The sequence below is a fragment of the Chenopodium album genome, chromosome 6 (genome assembly GCF_948465745.1).
Source record: "Chenopodium album chromosome 6, dcCheAlbu1.1, whole genome shotgun sequence".
NCBI lineage: Eukaryota > Viridiplantae > Streptophyta > Magnoliopsida > Caryophyllales > Amaranthaceae > Chenopodium > Chenopodium album.
The window spans coordinates 58,583,520-58,599,907 of record NC_137839.1 but is presented as its reverse complement, the minus strand read 5'-3'; the positions used below and the strand labels follow the sequence as shown (position 1 = coordinate 58,599,907).

At 34.0% G+C, this 16,388-nt stretch overlaps 1 protein-coding gene across 1 annotated transcript; it reads left to right on the top strand.

Annotated features, from left to right (window-relative positions):
- Positions 1 to 8,492: 8,492 nt before the first annotated feature.
- LOC145636998 (uncharacterized) lies at positions 8,493 to 9,265 on the top strand. The gene is made up of 2 exons (XM_081688521.1): positions 8,493 to 9,138; positions 9,237 to 9,265. The coding sequence occupies exons 1-2, from the start codon at positions 8,493 to 8,495 to the stop codon at positions 9,263 to 9,265; spliced, it is 675 nt and encodes a 224-aa protein (XP_081544647.1).
- The last annotated feature ends 7,123 nt before the right edge of the window (positions 9,266 to 16,388 follow it).

The following is a 16,388-nucleotide window of genomic DNA, read 5'->3' as shown; positions in this document are numbered from 1 at the left end:
TAGGAAAGAAAATAAGACGAATCATAGGAATCATAATTGATTTAAGGAACTTATTCTTTACCCTGAACATGATAATAGGAAGATCAAAACGCCCTAACCTGACACTAGGAATCATAATAATAACCTAGACATGATTTCTATATCATAATATCAATAAATCAATTAAAGTACTTATTTGGATGCCTCGTATCTCTTTCTAATAGCAAAATACACACGTTAGTAACTTCAAGGAAAATAATAAATAAAACAATTAAATTAAATAATTGAAATAAAGATTTGGGACCACGTCTAGGGCGAAGGCAACTTCGAACAATGCTAGGTATGTCTAATGCTAATGTATGAGGAGTTGTGTTTGTAAAATGGTTGGTTTAGAAAAAGAGAGAGAATCAAGAAATTCTTGATGAGAGTTGATGAGAATTAGAAAGAATAAGAATTGATGATTAAAAACATAATTTTAAGAGACTATTTATAAAGGAAATCAGTCGGATGGATAAAAAAACGAATCAGAGTTTCAACAAGAATAAAACTCGATTAGCGCCAGACGCTGGACATTAGCGCCAGGCGCTGAAGGTTAGCGCCAGGCGCTAATGCTTAGCGTCAGGCGCTAATAATCAGTTTCACGCGTTTTGTTTTTATCATATATTTTGATCCGAAAGTCCAAATAAGGCATATAATATGTCGTTGGAAATCTCTTGAAGTCTAATTTCCAACTCAATTAGAATCAGATTAAAATCTTTTTTAGAAAAAAAGATAAGGCTGAAAAAGTGGAAGGGTGTCAGTTTTGGATAGAATTTCATATCTTATTCATATCTTTTTCGTTATAACTCGGATTTAATATTATAATATATCATTGGAAAGATAATTTCAAGATCTATCCAACCATATAAAATTTAGATAAAGATTATGAGGCACGAAAATCAAATCTGAATATATTCCACTTCGTACAAAACAATGATTCTAAAAAGGAGTAGTTTTATTCAACTTCAAACTCTTTGAAACATAATTATCAATCCTAACTCCATTAGGATTTAAAAGAACCTTCTAGAGTATTCTAGAAGACTATAATCAATCCTAATAGCTTTAGGAATGATAATTAATAATAGGCCCTCCTCTAGATCATTGGGCCGCATACAAAAACCAAACCGGGCCCAGTTTAGTATTTTGGTCATAACTTCCTCATTATTCATCGGAATTGGGCTTATAATATATCGTTGGAAAGTTCTTTTCAAGCCCCATCCAACTACACCATTACAGGACCCATATCATGGACCAAACTAATCAGGATTGCACATTTTTCAAAAATAGGGTAAGAAAAGAAACATTTTCTGTAGGGAATAATTTCAAGCGTTAACCCCTAGCTCGAACCCCACTGTGATCATACACTAAAGTACGGTGGCGTCCAAAAGGGAAGAAGATAGAGCAAAAGAGTCTCCAATAAGTTTTAGGAACTTGTAAACCGTTCACAGGGTGAAGGTTACACCCCTTAACGATCCAAGAGATCGTCAACTCCATAAGGTCTTGAACCAAATAAGGGTTCGGGGATGAAGGTATAAATCCAACATAAAAGAGATTGAACCTGCCCTAATAATAGGCCTCTACTTTATTCTAAACGTATTCATGTGCGCTTTTTGACTAACATACAATCAATAGGATTACCCTAAACCTGTTTATCTATGTTGGTTGAATTTAATGCACAAATAAATCTATTATTGGCGATCACTTGAATTATAACCATATTAACCCTAACAAGATTATTAATTATCTTATTAAGCGTGATTACAAGTACCAATTTCCTTTAAACATGCATAAAAGGTGTGATCGAGCAATAACAATAAATATCAAGCAACATAATAATAATCAAAATAATAAAATTATAATCATAACAATCATAATTAAAAATAATCATCATAACAATAATTATAACAATTATAATCATAAATCATACAAAATAATCATAATAATGTTAAAGCATAATAATAGCAAGATCCTAGGCATGATACTAACAAGATTAATAACAAACCCTAGCATGTTACTAAGCAATAAAAATCAAACCTTTAACCCTAACATGATACTAAAAATCGTAAATATTAGGAAGAACATAGGAAGCATCATACTTTTAATCATGCTTGATATTAAAGTTACCCTAGACATGATACTAGGAATCAAAATAACAACCTAAGCATGAACTCTATATCATAACATCAATAAAAACCATTAAAGTACTTACTTCGATGTCTCGTACCTCTTTCTAATAACAAAATACACACATTAGTAACTTCAAGGAAAATAATAATCAACAATTAAATTAAATAATGGAAATAAATATTTGGGACCAAACCCTCAGAAATTAAACCTTTCACGTCTAGGGCGAAGGCAACTTCGAATATGGCTAGGTGTATCTAAGTCTTGCGAATGCGGAATTTTTATATTTGAGAAAAGCTAGTTTAGAAAAGAGAGAGAGAGAGTAATCAAGAGAATCTTGATGAGAGTTGGTGTATTAAAACGGAGTTTTTACGACGTTATTTATAAAGAAAATCAGCCAAAAAGATAAAATATCAAAATAGAGTTCTGGCGCACAAAAAATTGAACCAGCGCCAACGCTGGCTATTGGCGCCATGCGCCAGGGCTAGTGCAGGCGCCAAACGTAGCGCCAGGCGCTACAGCTGGCATTTGGCGCTGATCTGGAAATTCACGTGTTTTCTTAAAATTGGATAAAAATTGTCGTACAGGAGGATAAAATCGTATTTTCCTCAAAAATGCTCTTTGATTTTAATTAAAACCCTGAAAAGTCAACAAAAGTCAATTTATCAATGCTAATTGAATTAGGAATGAAAAGAATCTTCTAGAAGAATCTAGAAGACTTAAACCATTCCTAATTGCATTAGGAATGATAAATCTATATTAGGCCCTCCCCTAGATCATTAGACCGCATATAAGACTCAAACCGGGCCCAGTTTAGTAAATTGGCCATAACTTCCTCCATATTCATCGAAATTGGGCTTATAATATATCGTTGGAAAGCTCTTGTCAAGCCCCATCCAACTACACTATTATTGGACCCATATTATGGACCAACCAAACTGGATTGGCTGTTTTCTTAAAATAAGTTTTCAAAAACAGAGAGAAGAGAAAAGAAATTAAAACTATCCGTAACACTAAACTTTCCACACTTTCACTTCATTCGATTATGATTCGACGTGAAAAGTACTTATCACTGGGTTTGGTTTTGGGGATACACAAATGGGTGTCTACATTTTCAAAAACAGAAAGAAGAGATATTTTAATAAAAACATCCTCATCACTAGACTTTTCACACTTTCGCTTTGTTCGATAATCAAATGACATGAAAGGTATTCATCACTGAGTTTGGTTTTGGGGAGACACATTTGGGTGTCTACAGACAGTCTCACGAACACCTCAGCAGAATGGTGTAGCAGAGAGAAAGAATCGCACAATTGTAGAAATGGCAAGAAGCATGATGGAAGAAAAGGCTCTTCCTAAAACATTATGGGCTGAAGCTGTAAATACAGCTATTTACATACTTAACCGTTCACCAACTAAAGTAGTTTGTAACAAGACTCCTTATGAAGCTTGGAATGGTAGAAAACCGGTTGTTAGTCATTTAAAAGTTTTTTGATGTATTGCATATGCCTTAAATAAAGATCAAGGTAAAGACAAGTTCGATCCCAAAGGGAGAAAGTATCTTTTGTGGGATATAGTGATGAATCAAAAGGCTATCGTCTCTTAGACCCACAAGCTAAGAAGCTAATAGTCTCCAGAGATGTTATATTTGAAGAATCGACAAAATGGAAATGGGATGATGAAATAGTTCATTTTCCTGTGCAAGAAGAAGCTATAAATTCTCGTAGCCTAGCTCCAACAACAATAAATAATGCAGCAAACAGTCCGCATAGATCACCTAATAATGTGTCAAATACACAAAAACAAGAAACCTCATCTTCTCCGGTTTTAAATCAACCAGGAAGAATTAGAAAAAGGCCTTCTTATTTGGATGATTACGAGTGCTATTTATCTAAAGCAAATGACATGGAAACATTCGCTTTATTTGCAAGTGAGCCTTCTAGCTATAAAGAAGCATCAAATGACGATGTTTGGATAAAAGCCATGGATGAAGAAATTGCTATGATTGAGAAAAACAAGACATGGGAGCTTGTTGATTACCCTGAAGGTAAAGATATTATTGGTCTAAAATGGGTGTATAAAACAAAATTAGACCAAGACGGAAATATTCAAAAACACAAAGCAAGGCTTGTTGTCAAAGGATATGCTCAAAAAACTGGAGTTGATTTCAATGAAACATTTGCTCCAGTAGCTCGTATTGAAACCATTAGGACAGTGTTAGCCATAGCTGCACAGAAAGAATTATATGTTTATCAGCTTGATGTAAAATCTGCATTTTTTAATGGTGTGTTAGAAGAAGAAGTGTATGTGGAGCAACCACAAGGTTATGAAATTCAAGGGCAAGAAGATAAAGTTTATCGTTTGCATAAAGCGCTCTATGGGCTTAAGCAAGCGCCAAGAGCTTGGAATAGTAGAATTGACAAATATTTTATGAATAACGGATTCAAAAAGAGTCCAAGTGAACTATCACTCTACATTAAAAAAAACAATGATGGGCGTTTTCTCACTGTTTGTCTTTATGTTGATGATCTAATCTACACTGGAAATGATATGAAACTCATTAATGAGTTCAAAGAGTCTATGATGCAAGAATTTGAAATGACAGACTTAGGACTCATGAAATACTTTCTTGGAATTCAAGTTACGCAAACCAAGGGAGAAATTTTCTTTAATCAAGAAAAATATACTATGGATATCCTAAAGAAATTTCATGTGGAAAATTGCAAACCAGTGAATACTCCTATGGCATTGAATGAAAAATTAAGTCAAGATGATGGAGCTAGTAAGGTTGAAGCTAATGTATATAGAAGTTTGGTAGGTTCTTTACTATACTTAACTCATACAAGACCTGACATAGCTCAAGCAGTGAATATGGTATCAAGATTTATGAATAATCCTAGCAAACTACATTTTGCTGCCGCAAAAAGGATATTACGATATTTCCAAGGTACTAAGAAATTAGTTCTAAGATACTAGAGTGAAGTTGATGAAGAATTGATTGGTTATACTGACAGTGATTGGGATGGTTCCATTGATGATCATAAGAGTACATCAGCCTACATTTTCTGTTTAGGCACTAAGATAATATCATGGAATTCAAAGAAACAACAAACCGTAGCACTTTCTTTTGCAGAAGCAGAATAAATGTCTGCTACTGAAGCAACATGTGAAGCAGTTTGGGTACGAAGAATTTTAAAAGACTTGGGTCTTCAGCAAGAAAGCCCCGCAATGATATTTTGTGACAATATGTCTGTTATTGCTATGACAAAGAATCCGGTGTTTCATGCAAGAAGTAAACACATTGAGATTCGACATCATTTTATATGTGAATTAGTCAATGAAGAAGAAATACAACTCGAGTTCATCAACACTAATGATCAGCCAACAGATATGCTTACCAAAACTATAACAACAGAAAAGTTAGAGAAGTTTAAAACATTATTAAACATTGCAAATTAAGAGGGGGAATTTGTGAGATAAAAGGTAATTGTGCAATGTATAAACTATATTAAGATAAGTAAAATTAAGAAAAACTAATAATAAAATAGTAAAACCTAAATAAAATGTAAAGCATATAATGCTCCTAAGTTTTCTACCACTATTTATTTTGGATGAGTTTTTCCTATATAAACTATAATTGATATCATTTTCAATATATATCATTTTCAATATAAGAGAATATAATAAAAGAAAACATATTCTTCAGTATTATTTCATTTTCATGAATAAATATAAGTAGGTGCGGCAGCTCTACTCATTTCTCATATAGTTTATAAATATTTCTTATTAATCTGATCCAATCACCCATTATACTTCCGCTGTCTCCAACATGTTATTTGTACGACTGTCTATGGGTACATATCCAACTGTAAGATAATGGAAGTGCTGAAATTTCAAATATAAGGACTCTGTTTTATTAGTTATCAGTATTGTTCTAATGAAATAGAATAGACCCTATATTGTTCAATGATGTTATCTCTATTTATTTATTTGAAATCAAAAGATGTAAGATTTGAAAGCAAAACAAACTAAACTCTTGCTCATATCTATAGTTGCAGTATGTTAGTTTTTGTTTTTCTGGTATGAATATGGGCAATCGAGTCATTGTGTTAGTTTTGTTCTGTTTATTACCAAATTGGGATTAACAAATCTTAATATAATATTGTCGCTGCAACTTAGGAGTCCTTACAGAGTTAAAGTTCAACACTGACCACAATTCTATCACCTACTTAATGCAAACCAAAGGCTACGTCTAATATCTTGGTGCACCGATTTCTCGAGTGCTATGATGTAGAGGACAAATTTTTTAGAGTTAAGGATCTAATTATATCATTTGATGTGACTGTTATAACAAGAATGACAGGGTTGAGTGATAGAGGAGATCCCCTAAATGAGCCAAAAATTTATCCACGGACTCCATCCCGATAGTAATATTTTTTTAATGAATATGTCCCTAGGGATGAGCAAGAGAAAAGGAAGAAAGAGAATATCAAAACCACAAACAAAAAATACAATTAAGGTGAGTATACCAAGTCCAAACGAGTTAGAAATAAAGCAGCTGTGTTTTTAAAAAAATTGTTGTCTTTTTACTTGGTTAGCTTCTTTGTTGCTATACGTGGCTTAAAAAAAAATTTTAATTGTAAATAACCTAAATGATTTTGAAAAGATTTATTGGACGCAAGTGATGCTAGACAAGATACATGAATGTGCAAAAAATGTTGTTTCTTGAGGTCAAACTTATATCATTTGGTGCTCACCAGTTGTTGAGCTGAAGTACTTTCTGCTACCTTATCTTATTTTTTATTTTATTTTTCATTTAGCTTTTAGTGTACTGTGTAGGCTCTGATATATGATATCTTGCTCTAATTCGCCGTCCCGAGAAATTAGAGACTGGAAGGAAGGGGAGATGAAGCTAAAAATGGAAGACAGAGCTAACATATTAATGATTTTTTGTGATAATGTAAGTGGCAGAAGGATTTAGTATGATGATGATGTTAAAATTGATTCCGTATGCTAAACTGATTCTACTTGACTATTATCTATCTATTCTATCTGAAGTAGTTAAGAAATCAGTTTTAACATCATCATCATCAGGTTGTTAAAACTTGAATCCACTTGCCACTTACATTATCACAAAAAATCAATACCATGATAGCTCTGTCTTCCATTTTCAGCTCCATCTCCCCTTCCTTCTAGTCTTTCATTTCCTTAGGGCGGCCAATTAGAACAAGCTTATGATATATAAAGTACCTCACCTAAACAATAGTGAACAACAAGTGATAAATTTGACCTTTAAAAACAATATTTTTTTTTCACATTAATGTATCTTGACCAGCATCACTTGCGCTTAACAAATCTTTTGTAATTTTAGCCTCATACTCATCGGACGAGGCAACAACAAAGAAGCTAACCAAGTAGAAAGACAGCATTTTTCTAAAATTTTCATTTCTTGACATATTGGTAAGAATTTTAAACACAATAGCTCTATGTCCTACTCGTTTGGACCTGGTTTTTTCACCTTGTTTGTATTTTGTGTTTGTCGTTTTGTTCTTATCTTACTTCCTTTTCTCTTGCTTATTACGAGGGACATGTTCATTACACAAATAATAGTACCAAGATGGATTCTATAGATAATTTTTTTGGCTCGTCAAGGGAGTCCTCATTATCACTCAACCGTGTCATTATTGCTCTTGCTATAATAGTCACATCAAATGATATAACTAGATCCTTAACTCTAAAACATTTGTTCTCTACATCATAGCACTCGAGAAATTGAAATTCCAAGGTATTAGATGTAGCCTTTGGTTTTGCATTAAGTAGCTTATAGAATTGTTGTCAATTTTGAACTTTAACTTCGTAAGGATTCTTAAGTTGCAGCGACAATCAAATTTCATCATGAAAATTATATTAGGACATTTGTTAATCCCAAATTGGCAATAAAAAGAACTAACACAATGATTCAATTGCTCATATTCATACCAGAAAAATAGAAAGTAACATACTGCAACTATAAATATGAGCCGGAGTTTATAGGTTATCGACTTATCTTTGTGAATTTGTTATTGTTAGAATATATTGCAAATATATTCTTTGACTTAGTAAATAACTAATTTAGCAAGTGTATATATCCTAGCCTAATCATAGCCTAGATTGTAGCTTAGTAGTTGCCGAGATAATCTCTCAATATTGTATATTTATACTCACAGCTATTCAATGAAAGGATCAACGATCATATTACTTTCATGGTATCAGATTGAGTTTTCGATCCTAGCTTTCCTCTTCCCTCTTACTCTCGGCCCAACCTCTTCTTCTTCCCCTAATTTCCCTTTCTACTTCCGCTGCAACATTCCATGGCAGAGACTCCAAAATATCACCCTGCGTTTGCTATCACAAATGTCAAATCGCTTATTCCGATTACCTTGGACGCCGCTGGAATGTATCATTCTTGGGCCGCCCTCTTCAAGGTGCTTTGTAGGGTTCACGACCTTACAAATCACATCATACCTCTAACCGAAGCGACGGAACTCGCTGCTTATGAGAAATCCAAATCGGCATACTTAGCCTGTTGGAAACGCCTTGATGCCGCAGTCCTTAATTGGATTTACGGTTCAATTTCTCATGACCTTCTCACTGCTATCCTTCTCAAGGATGACACCGCTCAAGGTGCTTGGGCTCGTCTCGAGTCTATGTTTCAAGACAACAAAGCATCCCGGGTTTCTCATCTCAAACAAGAACTTGCTGACCTTGATTTCGAGAATTTTACCTCTATTGATGGCTATTGCAATCACATCAAATCCCTCGCTGATCGTCTTGCGGATGTTGATGCTCCGATTCCCGATACCCGTCTTATTCTTAAACTAACTGCCGGACTACCCGAAGCATACGCCGGAACAGTGGACTTCATCCAAAATCAAGAACCCTTGCCTTCTTTTGAATCATGCCGGTCTCGTCTTAAATTAGCTGAGCGTACTATCAAAAATCGCTTAGCTAAGGAAGGTGGCTCCAATGGCCGTGCACCCACTGCCCTCATATCTACCACCGGTGGCAACCAATCGGAGTCCTCTGCTTCTCGCAACAACAAGACTAACAAGCAGCACAAAAAGAATTCCAAGAATTCTATTAAGGCTGCTCGTCAATCTGGTGGGCCGGCCCAGCAGTCAAGCCCATCCAATGGCCATCCTTGGATGTTTCAGCAAGGGCAATTTTCATGGCCAGCTTCTTGGGCTCCATGGCAGGCCCAATGGCAAAGTCCTCCCTGCCCGTATCCAGCACAGTCTTGGGCACCTCGGACTGCTGCTTCTTCAACTGGGTCCCGGTCTAATAGGCCCGGTATCTTGGGTCCATCTCCACAAGCACACTCTGCTGTTGACATGGGTCCAAACCCAACGCCTACACACATTGAAGCCGCAATGCAAATGCTAGCTAACCTCAACCGACCGGATCCGAATTATTATATGGACACTGGTGCAACATCTCATATGACGGCCGACCAAGGTATTCTCTCCACTTATGTCAATTCGAGCATTAAAAATCATAATATTGTTGTTGGTAGTGGTGATTTAGTTCCAATTATTGGTCATGGTAGTGCTATTTTGCCCTCACCGTACCCTCCCTTCACCCATAACCGTGTTTTGCATGCTCCCAAAATAATAAAGAACTTGATATCCGTCCGTAAATTCACCACTGACAATATGGTTTCTATTTCCTTTGATCCTTATGGGTTTTCTGTGAATGATTTACAGACGGGAGCCCAACTAATGAGATGTGACAGTACCGGTGACCTATATCCTCTCTTTCCCTCCAGTCAAGCCAACTCTCCAGTTACACATTCAAATTTTACTGCTCTTTCTTCCGATCTTTGGCATAATCGATTAGGACACCCTGGCGATGTCTTACTTAGATCTTTAAGCAATCAAAATTTTATTGAATGTAATAAGGCTTGTAATTCTTTTTGTACTTCGTGTCCTTTAGGGAAACACGTAAAACTTCCTTTTTATGATTCTATGTCGTACACTGGTTTTCCTTTTGATATTATTCATAGTGACCTTTGGACGTCTCCTATTATTAGTTCTTCTGGCCATTGCTATTGTCTATTATTACTTGACGATTACAGCAAATTCTTATGGACTTATCCTATTTCTAAGAAATCACAGGTTAAACACATTTTCCAATCTTTTCATAAGATAGTCCAAACTCAATTTGAACGTAACATTAAGACTTTTCAATGTGATAATGGCACTGAGTATGTTAATGGGACTCTTAAAATTTTTTTTGAGAACCAAGGCATGATTTATCGTCTTTCTTGTCCCCACACATCTCCTCAAAATGGAAAAGCTGAACGCCACATAAAATCAATTAATAATATTATTCGGACCCTTCTTGCTCATGCATCCCTGCCCCATTCCTTCTGGCATCATGCCCTAGCCATGGCTACTTACCTCCTTAACATTTTACCCACCAAAGTCTTAGGTTATAAATCTCCTACTCAAATTTTATACTAGTGTGATCCGATTTATTCGGTTTTACGAGTCTTTGGTTGCTTATGTTTTCCTCTTTTTCCCTACACTTCCATTAACAAATTGCAAGAACGGTCCACTCCTTGTGTCTATCTTGGCCCTGCGCCAAATCATCGTGGTTCGAAGTGCTATAATTTATCAAATGGCAAAATCATTATTTGTAGGCATGTGAGATTTATCGAAAACGAATTTCCGTTCTCAAAATATCACAAACCGACTTATAATGATTATGATTTTTTGGATTTTAATCCATTAAATCATCCACCCCATTTGCGCACCACTCAACCTCACCCTTCTCATTCCCAAGCCCAGCCCACTCCACCTAATCCTCAAAATGGGCAGGACGCCTCTTCTTCCTCTTCTGGGCCGACTTTCCCCTTCAGCCCAACTCCTCCTCCTGCTGTCACACATTCGCAGATGGGCTCCCATCAAACCCCAGCCCAACATACACCAATCCTGCACCCCCCTTTTGCTTTCAAGTCATACATCTGTTTATTTCAAATGAACAAACACTGATAACATCATTGAACAATATAGGGCCTAGGGGTGAGCGTAGCAGGGTAGGACCCATAACTAGAACCTGTTGCAATAGGCTCCTAAAAATAGGAACCGGAACCTGTTCAACATGTTCCTAAAAATTGGGATAATTTCGATTCTCGAATAGGGTACCATGTCTTTCAAAGTAAGCTTAATAGTTACTTGATAAATTGTTACAAAATTTATTTTACAAAAATGGATGATAAGAGTAAAAACATACAACTTTAATACGATGTTACAAATATAACAAACCAACACTAATTGTTTAGATTATTTAATACAATATTATAAATACTTGTATCAATACCATTAATTAAACCTTTAGGAGTAAGATGAAAATGAATATGAGGAGGGAGAGAGGTATTTGTAGACACCCAAATGTGTCTCCCCAAAAACCAAACCCAATGATGAATACTTATCACGTCGCTTAATTATCGAACGAAGTTAAAGTGTGAAAAATCTTGTGATGCGGTTGTTTTAATAAAAATCTTTCTTTCTATTTTCGAAAATCTACTGTATTTATGAAAATAGTCAGTCTAGTTTAGTTTGGATTATGATAAGGGTCCAATAATAGTGTAGTTGAGTCGAGCCGGTAAAGAGCTTTCCAATGATATATTATAAAGCAATTAGTCTAAGGTACACCCTTGTGCACCTTAGATAGGTGTAACAACACAGCCCAAAAGCCCAATTACACACAACCCAATTAAGAAAAGCCCTAAAACTAAAAAACATGAAAACTGCAATGCACCAACCCACACCCAATAAATGTAACGTCACTTCCAAACTCAAAACTCTTCTTCTATATGATTTTTTCTCTCCTCTTTTTCACTTTTTCTCTCCTCTTTTTCATTTTATCTCACTATAAAACTGCAAAAACATCAATGGACATTAGAGAAGAGACGCAAAATCAAAATGATCCTCCCTAAAAAAAGGCCATTTTATGTAAATTTCGCTTAATTTTGTTTGAATTTATATGATTATCACTTAATTTTGTTTGAATATTGTTCGATACTCTATTGTTCGAAATTTTTTATTGGAATTGTCAAAAAAAAAAATATATAGTGAAATCAAACGGATACCTTATGTTCACCTTTTGAAATGCATATGTTCATATTTTGAATTCTTATGTTCATATAATGAATACTTTTGTAAACATTCTGAAATGCATATATTCACTTTCTAAATCTATATGTTCATATTTCTTATGTATATGTTCACCTTCTGAAATGCTTAATTATGTTCATACGCATTAAAAAATTAACCAATGCATATGTTTATATTTTGAATGCATATGTTCATATTTTGAATACTTATGATGCATATGTTTCATAATCATATTTAAATTTTATTTCTTCAAATTTTTTATGTTCATAATCAAATAACTTATATTCATAATAATATTTTATATGTTCATAATATAAATATTCATAGTAAATATTTATTGTTCATAAATATTCTCATTAAGTCTGTTTATGCATATGTTCTCTTTCTTAATAGCATATGTTCATATTTTTTACGCATATTTGAAGAACCTATGCATATGTTCATATTTTGCATGATTATGTTCATTGATAAAAAAAAATGCAGAAAATCAGATGAAACACATATGAAATTGATCAAAGCTAAAAAAAATCAATTCATATGAATTCAAAAAATCAGATAAACAACCAATTCCATATTGTAAGAAACAGATTCAATCGTTAAATCAAAACAAAACGAGAAAAATAGAAAAAAAAAACAGAGGAAAAAGGAATTAAAGAAGGAAGGAGAAAAAACAGAGCATAATTTGTGAATTCAAAGATTCATATGAATCTTAATCAATTGAAATTAAAGCACAAAATCGAAATTCACAAAAAAAATTCATACTTAATAACTACTTTCATGTTGTAAGAAACAAATTCAATCAAAATAGTGTAAAAAAAGGGGGAAAAACAGAGGAGAGAGAAAATAAAAAACGAAGGAGAAAAATGGAGGAGAAGAAAGCTAATGTTCACTTTCTCAAAAGCTAATGTTCATATTATGTTGTTGTTACACTTATTTCTAGGTGCATGAGTGTACACCTAAGAATATGTTATTATCAAGCTCAATTCCGATGAATAAAGAGGAAGTTGTGGTCCAAATACTAAATTGGGTTTGAAATGGTTTTATTGCCTAATAATCTAGTGAAGGGCCCATTAATTATTATTCCTAAAATTATTAGGATTGATTCTAATTTTTCTAGAATAGTTTAGAAGGTTATTTTGAATTCTAATAGAGTTAGGATTGATAATTATCTTTTTAGAAAAATCATGATTTTGGTTTGAAATAAAACAGTGTTTTATTATGATAAAATCCGATTTTTAAATTAATAAAAATGGAGTTTAATAGCTTAATTATATTAAGAAGAGGATTCCGTACAAAAGTGCATTTTATCTTTTAATTATCGCCAAATGACAGAGTCTGTCGCCATGCATGGTGCTTGTCGTTTCGCGCTGGGCTCTGTCGCTGGTGACAGGGGTCAGCTTTATTCTGATTCAAATTCTGATTTTTTTCTATCGTTTCTGAACTATTTTCTTATAAATAGGGCCGTATTTCCCCGTTTTCATTCACTCAGAATCATCAAGATTCAACCATCCTTAACTCTCTGAAGCAATAGTTTATTCTTCTCTTTTTCTAAACTTTCCCCTTTTACAAAATTCTGCATTCACAAGTCCTAGACACACCTAGCCAAGTTCGAAGTTGCCTTCGCCCTACACGTGAAATGTTTATAATTTCTGAGGGTTTGGTCCCAAATCCCTATTTCAATTGTTTAAATTAATTGTTTGATTTAATATTTTCCTTGAAGTTACTAATGTGTGTATTTTGTTATTAGAAAAAGATATGAGGCATCAAAGTAAGTAATTCGATTATTTACTATCCTTTTGATATAAAAATCATGTTTATAATTTTATATTAATTCCTAGAATCATGTTTAGGGTATAAACTAATATTTCTAATATCATTTATATTTCTAGTATCATGTTATGATGCTTTTATTGCTTTCTAGTATTATGTCTAGGATGCCTCCTATTATTAATATCATGTTAGTATCATGTTAAGGATAAAGCTTTGATCTTTATTGTTTAGTGACATGCTAGGATTTGTTATTAATCTTGTTAGTATCATGCCTAGGATCTTGCTAATATTGTTATGCTTTATTGAATATTATTATTAAGATGATGATTATTTATTGTTGCTTGATATAATTATTGTTATTGCTTGATCACACTCTCTCTTGCAGGATTAAAGGGAATTTGTACTTGTAATCAGACTTGATAAGATAATTAATAATCTTGTTTAGCTTAATATGATTATAATTCAAGTTACCGCCAATAATAGATTTATTTGTGCATTAATATTCAACCAACATGGATAAACAGGTTTAGGATTAACCTAATGGTTGTATGTTAATCAGAAAACGCACATGAATATGAGAAGAATAAAGTAGAAGCCTATTTTCAGGGCAGGTTCAATCTATTTTAGGTTGGATTTGTACCTTCATCCCCAAATATCCAGTCATGGTTCCGAACCACTATGGAGTTAACGATCTCATGGATCGTGAAGGGGTGTAACTTTCACCCTGTGAACGGTTTACAAGTTCCTAAAACTTGTTGACGACTCTTTTGCTCTAGCTTCCTTCCCTTTGGACGCCATCATGCTTAAGTGTATGATCACAGTGCGGCTCAAATGTAGGATGCTTGAAATATTCTCTACAGTATGTGACGACTTTTATACAATTTTGATATAAGGCTTTATATTTGGGATTAAATGATAGGTTTCGGTTTCGTGTACCCTATAGAAAACATGTACTAACATGGTACCCTACAATTTCCAGGTTCAAAATTTTATTACCTGGAACCATTGCAACAAGTTCCCAATTTTATTACTCGGAACCGGAACCAAAACCATAATCAAAACCTGATCTACAGGTTCCGGTTCCAAGTCAGGTTATCCTGAATTTTTGCTCACCCCTACCTCCTATTACTAATATCATTACCTCCTATTACATATTAGGGCCTATTCTGTTTTATTAGAACAATACTGAAAACTAATTAGACAAGATCCCATGTTTGAAATCGCAGCACTTCCATTATCTTACAGTTGAATATGCACCCATAACAGACACTCATACGAGTAACATAGATTAAAGCTTTAAGATATAACACTTTAAGATATATTGTAGCCACTTGTCCAAGTTACTATAATCTGCAAAATGAACAAAACTTACACCTTATGAGACCTAGTATACATGACATAGTACATCAAAATCTAGAATGATTAAACTAGAATCAATTGCATCTTACAAGTGATAAAATGTCCTAGTGATTTCTAGTTCATTACCAAAGTCACAACAAGCACCACAACATATTCGAAAGTTAACAAACTGACAAATGATGATTTGTTAGTTGTTTCAATGTATTATAGGCTTTACAGCAGATTATCACTACATGTTAGTTTGGAGTCAACAAGTCAACCAAGGTGTAATTCAAATTTTGGTACGTAGAAAAGCAAGAAAAAGTATCTACACTAGAGAGGAGGAACAGATATGCAAGGAAGAAAGAAGAAGACAAAAAAAAAGAGGAAAGAGGAATAGGGGAGGAGAAGAGGGAAATCGAAAGAGAAAAGGAATGAAAAGGGGGGGGGGGGGGATTAGGGCTCATTTAATGTCATGTGCCACTGGGTCAACGCCAGAGTAGCCGGTCATATATCTACTCTCCGGCACTAGATGGTAAGTTGCGACATAATTTAAGAAAATGATGGTCTTTTACATCAATTTTTTAATAAAGTCGTTCTTTGCACAAAAACAGGACTAAAAAAGTGGTTATATGCCAAAGACTCTTAAATTATGCATAAATTCCCTCCATCTCAAAATAGGAGTATCATTTGTTTTCCGCACATTTTTTAACAAACATAAATTTAAAGATGTCTTCTCATCGTAGGCTCATAGCTATCTTTAGATGCTCTTATACTCGATGCACATAGTCCCTTTATCTTATAATACAAGTATCATTTGTTTTTTGTACATATTTTAACAAACATAAATTTAAAGATGTCTTCTCATGGTAGCTATCTTTAAATTATGCATAAATTCCATCAATCTCAAAATATAACTTACACATATTTTTACAAACATAAATTTTAAAAAAGAAAGGGAAGTTAGAAGCAGGAAAGAAT